This window comes from Lactuca saligna, chromosome 1 (genome assembly GCF_052625555.1).
Source record: "Lactuca saligna cultivar CGN05327 chromosome 1, ASM5262555v1, whole genome shotgun sequence".
Taxonomy (NCBI): Eukaryota; Viridiplantae; Streptophyta; class Magnoliopsida; order Asterales; family Asteraceae; genus Lactuca; species Lactuca saligna.
In genome coordinates, this window is record NC_136417.1 from 186,771,131 (window position 1) to 186,780,574 (window position 9,444).

The following is a 9,444-nucleotide window of genomic DNA, read 5'->3' on the forward strand; positions in this document are numbered from 1 at the left end:
CTAGCTTCAAGATTCTTTACATTATAAACAAGGGCCTAAACATACTATGAATTATAAGAAGTTAATGGTTACAAGACCTGTCGATAAGAATGTTCCGTTCATGGTGAACAATGAAATAGGATGCAACTCCATATGTTTTATCAGGAACTCTCCATGTTAATGGGTATTGGAAATGTTTTTTGAACTTCTAAAATATCATGAGCAAGTTTCTCAGTAGAGATTGAGCTTGTTGGACATGAAAGTAATGCCTGAAAACAAAATCATAATCAGAGTAATTTCTATATTAATTATAATGCCTATATCTTCATAAACTATATACCACCTTGACATAATACTTGAAGAGACTTAAAGCATTCATCTTGACAACTTGGCTTCTTCGAAACAGCAGAGATGTTATCAACACAGGTGAATACTTCCTGAAAATATCAAATTGTTAATCATCTATTTTATAAGAAAACAAATTCAACAGTATAGTATTGTATTTGGGGAATTTGTTTTGAAGTTAACGTAATCAACAATATATTCTTGGAATCATTGAATTTGAAAACAGTTTGAATGGAAAAGCACTTGATCGACGATTAACGTCAAAGTGAAGGATGGGGTCAGTTAGGTTTGGAACAATACCTGGTTCATCGGCACCATCAACGCAGTCACAAAATTCTTCACCGGGCAGGGTGCCCGTCGACGCTTAGCCAACGGATGGTGACTTAGGTGGGGGCAGCAGCGAGGGTTCATCACCAGAAAATTAGTGTGAGGGAAAAGAGATGGTGTAGACGGAGAGTGTTGTGAGGTTGGAGAGTGGATGTTGCATCTCTAGTTGTGTGATGGTGGTGTGGGAGAAAAGAGGCGCATCCGATTAGGGTTTACTGTGTATAGAAATAAGGAAATGATATTATTGTTTCTCACATTATGTTATTTTAGTTAATGTGATTAAATGGCTATCGTTACATGTGTAGTGAATAAGAAGCATAACATGATTGTATATGATGTATTGGGTTGTGTACCTCTTAAAATTCAAGAAATGTTGAATATGCTTTATATAATAGTAAAGATGTAGGGAAATCTTCAAAAAAAATCTTAATACTTCACCATAATTTACGAAAAAATCTCAAACTAAAATTGGTTTATGGAAAAGTCCCGATTACCGGAAAAAATGACTATTTGACTCTTTTTTTTCCAGGTTATCTGTGTCGATACTTACCCGGTTTCACTGAAGTCTCATTATTTTACCATAATTTTCATTAAATACCATAATTTGGGATTTATTCGTAAATTATGGTAAAATAATGAGACTTTATTAAAACCGGGTAAGTAATGACACCGGTAAACCGGGAAAATAGGGTTAAATTGTCATTTTTGCCGGTAATTAAGACTTTTTCATAAGCAGATTTTAGTTTGGACTTTTTCGTAAATAAGGGTAAATATTGAGACTTTTCCGGAGATTTCCCTAGAATGTATGGAAGTTTTGGTACTTAATTTGGTATGGAATTGTTATGGAATATTTCCGTAGTGAATTTGCTATGTGGTTGCAACAGATTCCGTGGTTATTTTAATTTGCTAAAAATTTTTACGAAAGTTTTTTCGTAGTTACTTTGCTATGAAATCATTAGCTACATCTACAAGTGATTTTTCTACGAAAATTTTCCATAACAATTCCATAATTTCAGGCTGTAGCTACGAATTTTTTCTGCGGCTATTCAATAGTTTTCTTATAGTGCACGTGTGCCATGTGTCACGTATCCAGTGTTTTGCGGCAAAGCCTACGGGGATAATATTCTGGATGTAAGGGGCTAGATGTTTGATTTTGGTTTAATAGTGGTTGTGGATATGTCTATATTTTGTGGTGTATGCGTGCTTTATGTGTGTGATTGAATTTTACAAGTACTCTTTGGTTAAGTCACATAAATTTTGCTCATTTTAAGGCCCAAGAAGATACGAGGACCGGATAACTTTTCCTTTAGGTCTGCCATATGTGACTCCGTAGGGAATTCAAAGCACATAATAACATTTTAGAGATTTCAATCAGATAAAGATTCGGTAGTGGTTCTTTATGACTTAATGAGCTTAACCCGATGTGACTTTTATTTGGTAAGCCACATGATATTCCCCTATGCCCATGATGGTGTACATGTTTGGATTCGAGTTTAGAGGTCCCAAATTACCAAGTAGTGAATTCTTACCAAACTGCTACCGACAACCCTTTGACAATGCCCACCGGAAGGCTTAATTATGATAGGGTCCTGTGCGTGGGTTTGTGTTTAATCTCTACCCAAGTCAAAATGTCTGATTTATAGCAAATAGCTACTCATATCTTTCTCAGTGCTATGATGAATCATGTCACTTGTATATGATCTCAAGTTGAAAATTACCAAAGTAGGAGTCTAAATAAGATTCCTCCATTTGTAGTGTTCACACTTGCAATGAGTAATTGTCTTGATTGGAAGTATTGAAAGAATATAGATAAAATTTTCATGGATTGTATTGAGAGAACACATGGTTTTATAGCAAATAAAATAAGGGCTTGTTGCTGGTGGTGGGTGGCAGCTAAACTAAAGAAAAACTTGATTTTGGGTTTCATGGTGGTTGTTTTATGTATTTCTTGTGTGTTTTAGTCTTTTAAAATGAACTCTTTTCTTGGAAGTATATAAGTAACCACACTATCAGTGTAAATGTTACGGTGGACAAACATGACACTCAAAAAGGTGTTTTAGGCAGAAAAAGGGTTGGTTAAAGGAATGACCTCACCACCTATTTTGAATGATGCTAGGCAGCCAAGGCATCATTCTTATTTTAAATTACCAATTTGGCATCAATAATTATATTAATCCTACATTCTGATGCCCAATGTTTTTGTTAAGTGTACATGTTATTATGTGATATGGATCTAACAGAAACCAGCAAAGTAGGACTTGTAGACAAAATATAGACAACACTTAAAAAAAACACATAATATATAGGAAATTACTAAATGAATGTTGAAACGAAATAGTTAACATATTAGACTCCAAAGGATCGTTTGATAAGCAAACTAAATGTTGATCATATATAGAACTTGTGTAGATCTTCAAAACACTTTAACTATCTCGTTTTTGAAGTTGAGTAGCCTATGAAATCCAGGACGATAAGCCAATCCTTTGAAGCAGCCTTCAAATGTTTTTGTTTCTGTAACTGTTTTACTCCCAGGTGAGTAAACCAATAGGTTGTTTCCAGAAGATGCCATCAAAATAGTTCCATCTTTAAAACACTCGATCAAACACGGGTGTCCCAAAATCAACATATCAAGATCACGGCTGATCCCTTTTCTGATCACCAGCTCTTTATGCCAAGAGTTCTTGATCCCATATTCCTTCATCACCCAAAGCGTAAATTTAGAATTGGAGGTAGCACATAGACATAAACAAGCCTTTAGGAGATCCAACTTCTGGAAGTAGTTCTTCTTCTGCCTTGCATGTATAACTTCAGAAGGAGGTGATGGGAACAACTCAAATGTCTCCTTATCGAAATCGAAAGCACAAATATTTTCAGGCAAAACCTGGTAACGAATAATCCAATGAGCATGCCCGTTTAGAAATGGCCCAGTATGGGATCCATTCAACCAGTATGGGAAATGACCCAGACTTCTCCATTGGCCCGAGCCAAGTGTGTAAACCTCAGCTTCGGATAGACTATATGTTGGGGTGGAATCTGGTAACATTATTAAACCCCTTTGGAAGATTCGTATCACTTTGTATTCTCGTGTAAGTGAACTGACACCAAAACAATAAACGATATTTGTAGAGCCTTCTCTATAGTATTGTGGCCTAGGGAGGATCGTATATTCTCTTGTGATAGGATTGCATATGTAAGTGTTATCAACATTCTTATTAAGCTGCCACAGGCAAACCAAGCCTCTGACTGAGCCAACCAGGAGTGTCATAGGTGCAATATTAATATCAAGGCTCATGACAGGGTGGTGATGTAAATTGTAATAGAGTCCTTCTTCGACCTCCACCCACTTCAGTGGGCCAGCTTTATAATAAATCATCAAGCATGGAGGCGATGATCTCGAGAATTGAAGATCAGCAAAGTAAGAGTCGAAAACTACTATATTCTGCCACTGCTTGCATACACATTTGCAATGGATGATCGTCTTCACAGGAAGTCTTGAGAGAATATCGACCATGACAGCTACATGTAAGTCTTCCATGCATGGCTCGCGTAGAGACATTCTTTTCTGAATTTTGATGGAGGGCAGATCCAAAACTACTACAAACATTAATAAATAGTTAATAATTGTTTTTTTTTTTTTTTTGGAACGGAATTACTAGTTAATAATTAACTAACATCTATTAAACCCTAACAAAATATAACCTAATTAATAACCTCTAACAAAAAATGCTAGTAACAGATTGCTGCTAACATAATATGTCAGTAACCCTACTAAAAAACTCGTGTTGTATAAAATTCAAAACTAACACCAATTACTGATAACAAAAACTTTACCACTAATAACTGAAAAATCCTTAATGATTACTGCTACCAAGCCACAAATTAGGAGTATTAATTGTTTATAAATAACTTTACCAAAAGAGTTATTGTTGGACGAGACCCAAAAGCAGAGAGACCGATTCACCGAGACTGAGCAGGGCACGGCGGCATAGGGTTTTGTTTATTGTTCCTGCGAGGATATATAGATATGAGGATCGTGGGTTGGAATTTATATAAAGTTGCCGTATCAAATTTTTATTAAACTTTGACAAAACTACAAAATCGATACTGTTGTTTAAAAATAAAATAAAATAAAATAAATATAAAAACTGCAGATAAACTCAAAAAAGTTTAGGGCTTGGGGTCAAAATAAAAAACTTCCTATGGTTTTTTTAGTCTAAAAAACTTAAAACAATCTAATTTTTTGTATTCTTTTATATTGTGGTTACCTTGATGTGATTTTTTGAAACATGATATTTCATGTAGGTTTCGTTTATCTTATAACAAATTTTCTTTGAAGAACGTTGACTTATCATTGGATGATATAACAATTATAAATATGTTCAATTATGTTTAGTGGTTTTTGATAGTTTTTCCCCTAGTCGGCTTTGATTCGTTGTGTTGCCATTGGTAGATTTTGGGTTTGGTAGTGCTTTTGTTCATGTTTGCTTGAATTGGTTCGTGTTGGACTTTCTTTCCCCTATTTTGTGGTGGTTGATTTAATGGTTTCATTGGGAGTTTACTTCTACTGATGTTTCATTCTTAATCCATTGTTATGTTTAATTCAGATGCACTTGATTGTTTTTCCGATTGTTGTTTCAGGCTTGTTCCTGCTTTGTTTTTATTTGTTTTGTCGGTTCTAGTTTTTCAATTTTTATAGTTTTGTGATGTTGGTTATGTTAGTTTTTGTTTTGCTGTTTCTTTCTAGTATGTGATTGTATTGTTCCTTGTTTCACCACTGGGTGGCTCTTAGTTTGTGGCTTATATAATGCTATGTCGTTAAAAAACCAATATTTGTTTTAACTATTCACTTGATTTTTTTCCTAATATTTATGCGATTTTAATTATTCTTTTGACGTTTTTGATATTTTCCAGGTAGCGTTACAAGGCCCAAAAAAAAGTTATTAATTTGGTTGCAACAAATGATAATTGGAAAGTCTACAACCTTTAAAGTTTTGGCTGCGGAATTGAAATAGATAAATTGCTTTTTGCATATTCGTACTTCCATTTTTGGATAGTTATTGTTATTTTTGTTTTCGTTTTCTAATAAATGACTGATAATTGTTCTTGTTTATAATAGTTTATTATATTTTCAAATGTTATTTTTTTTACATTACTTTATTATCACAAATAATGTTTGCCTTTTTTGCTACTCTTGTTGAACGATTGTTGTATCTTTTGTATTGAATTCTACACCATTAAAATTGGAACAAGCTATCCATGTCAAAATGCATCAAAACTAAAGAATAAGGAGGGTTGGACTTTTGTGAATTATTGGATTTCAAAAACAATTGTTTATCATTCTTACAAATTATAGAATTTAATATTAAGAATGTAACGACCCAGGTAAAAATTTCATTTTTAATATAACCCAAAAATAGATATCATTAATTCCAAACATTTCAAATCATCACTAAGTAAAACATTTATAAGAGTTTATCCCAAAATCATTCATTGCGGAAATCATAGGTGTGTGCACTGCGATCAATGCGAGCCCTTCCTTTTCAAAACGATGATACCTGAAACAATAAACAAAACCTGTAAGCACGAAGCTTAATGAGTTTCCCAGAGCATGCCATACACACAATCCACATAACACATATCATGTTAGCTATAAAAGCTACATGTATCACATAATCCATGCATACATAAAACCTAGGAAAGCCATGGGCTACCCCCACATGGTCTTACTTCCAATGCCATGGGCCACCCCAAATGGCCTTTACCTAGGACTACCATGGGCTACCCCACATGGTCTTACATCCAATGCCATGGGCTACCCCACATGGTCTTTACCTAGGATTGTCATGGGCTACCCCACATGGTCTTACATCCAATGCCATGGGCTCCCCCCAGGGTCTTCTATGCAAGTATCACAAAGACCACTAGCATAACACATATCATATAATCACTAGCATACCACTTAGCATAAAGCTAACTACCATATCACATATCTCTACTACAGGTAGTGTACCACATAACATAAAATGGGTCGGCCTTGGTGCCTTAGACCCATTGGAATGGTGAGCAGTGCCTTAGACCCATTGGAATGGTGAGCAGACTCACCTCGAATGCAAACGCTTCCTGAAGAAATCCTTAGCTGTTGCCCCCACTAGCTACCCGAGCTGTCACTACCAGTCAACATACCCAATAAGCAATTGGGTCCCATACCATAATCCTTAATCCATGCATGGGGTAAAATGACCATTTTACCCCTGCCCAATATGATCCAAAACTAAGGGTCCAAACCCAAAACAAAATCCCACCATTATAATGTCCATAAAACTATCAATGGCCTAATTTTCCAAATTTGGCCCAAACCTTTCCAATGGACCTTATACTAAAGCCCAATACTTTCCTTAGTCGATAATCCTAACCCAAATGGCCAACGAAGGCCCACAGCAACCTAGTCCAAGAATTGGCCCAAACCCAAGCCCAAAACCATTAGGGCCCAAAGGTCTGAAGTTCACTGAAGCCCAAGTCCTATTGAGAGCATACACCCAGCGCACCTCTTCTGTATGCTTAGCGTACTGAGCAAATGGACTGTACGTGCAGCGTACTACATAGTACGCCCAGCGTACAAACAACTCATGCACAACATCCATTAAGTGCTTAATACTTGATCCAATAAGTCTAAATCACAGATCTGAACTATACTTAACGTCTAAGCCCATAAAGTTACTTGGTGACTTTGCATGCCCCAAACAAACCTAAACTCCAAAAATAGCATTCTACTTCCATAAAAGTGATCCTAACTCAAGCATGAACCCATTAAGACCATCAAGATGTGTAACATCCAGAGTCCCAAGTATCTTATTTATGCTTTAATATTGAGTTTTTAGAGAGAGAATCGGCAAGTAGGCGCTCAGACCCGCCGAGTAGGAGCGCGGATGGTCGGACTGATTTAATGGTGAACTTGGTGAGTCCATTCGTGGACTCGGCGAGTCCATGTTGTTCACTGAAACCCTAATCCCCGGGGGTTGAGACCCAAAGGGGCTTATAGCCACCATTTGCAGCTACCAGACCCTTGAGAGAAACCATTATCATGTTTGAGCGTTTGTGAGATAGAAGAAGCCATTATTGGACCTTTAGTCTCTAACTTATTTTTGTAACTTGGAAGATTCATACAGTTTGTTTGTTGTACGTTTGGTCCCTGTGTTATCTAAAAAGACTATTTTCCTTTGATTTTATAATTTATTTAAATAAACACCCTAACCCTACCTTCACCTCACCTCACCTAAAAATACTATTTTAATTTATTTATATAAGGGCATAATAATCTTTTTAGGTAAGACATAAACCAAACGTGTAACAAAAACAAAAAGTTGATTCCAGCTTGGAGGAGGCCAAGGAGGTTGCATATTCGTGGATTTCAAGAAGAGGGCATCATCTTTGAGGTAGCATATCGACCCTCTTTCTGTTTTGTTAAAGCATCCATGGATCTAGGATTTTTTATGCCCTTTATTGGGTTGATTTGTTAAGAAAAAGGTCCCTTATCATGTCTAGACTTCAGATCTGGACCCATAGTGGTCCAGAGAAGGTTATCCATCATGCTTTATATTGGATTATGGTAGAAATGAACTTAAAGTGTTGTATTTGGGACCAAATCATCAAGTAGTGCCATTTGGACGTTGCATACATATTAAGTTCGAACCTTTACGTGTTTATTGAGATTGGGGAGGTTAGATCTATGGATTAGAGGAGCAGATATGGCCTCTGAAGGTCATTTGAGTTTGAGCATGGCTTGAACTCGCCGAGTCCAAGAACAAACTCGGCGAGTAAGAGGGGTTTCCCCCATAAATCACACAGATGCTAACTCGTTGAGCTGGGGAAGTGACTCAGTGAGTCATTTGGGGTTTTGAGGACGTGAGTTCATGACTGAACTCGCCGAGTCACAACTGTGCACTCGACGAGTTTTGTAAAAGGTTTAACCGTTGACTTTTGTTGACTTTTAGTGTTTGGTTAACTTTAGAGTATTTGAGCCTCGAGAGGGGTAAAATGGTCTTTTACCCTCCTAAGAGTGCTAAGAGAGGGAATGGTCTAGCCTTGGGAATTGTGTTGATGCTGAGTGTTTATTTTTGTATGATTAGGTGGAGGCTAGATCCTATTTCACGGAGACCGAGATTTCCGAGTTACCGAGTTACACGAGGTGAGTCTTCTCACTATACGTTACCTAGAGTGGTATTATGAGTTGACTGGAAGGTCTTATGTGCTATGTATGAGATTGTTTTCCATGTATTAGATTATGTGCTATGTGATGTATGTATGATATATAATTGTATAGACCGAACCGGAGGGTCCAACTATTTAGACCGGGCCAGAGGGCCCAACGAGCTATGACCGGACCAGAGGGTCCAACAAGCTACGGGACTGGAGGGTCCCGCTGAGACAAATCGTTCGGAGGGTCGTACAGTAACCTCGAGTGGTATATTTGTTGTATGCGGTATCCTGGGGAACTCACTAAGCATTTATGCTTACAGTTGTTGTGTTATGTGTTTCAGGTACTAGCGAGGACCGTGGGAAGGTGTCGGCATGAACCGTACACACCAAGAGGAGATTTAATTTATGATCTTGGGGACATGTTTGATTAATAACTATTAGGAAACACTTTTGAGAATGTTTTATATTTAAAATATGGTTGTTGAAAAATGAAAATTTTGTTTTGAAAATCTCGTCGTTACAAGTTGGTATCATAGCCTTGGTTTGAGGGATTCGGATGCACCTTCGGGCCTATCGGAACTCAAACTGAGGGTTTGA

The 9,444-nt window shown here is 36.9% G+C and overlaps 1 protein-coding gene across 1 annotated transcript; it reads right to left on the reverse strand.

The window, feature by feature from the left end:
- Positions 1-3,008: 3,008 nt before the first annotated feature.
- On the reverse strand, positions 3,009-4,277 carry LOC145001716 (F-box protein At3g07870-like). Its single transcript, XM_078961067.1, has one exon. It carries the CDS (start codon positions 4,253-4,255, stop codon positions 3,065-3,067), a length of 1,191 nt encoding a protein of 396 aa, XP_078817193.1. The 5' UTR covers positions 4,256-4,277; the 3' UTR covers positions 3,009-3,064.
- Between the last annotated feature and the right edge of the window lie 5,167 nt (positions 4,278-9,444).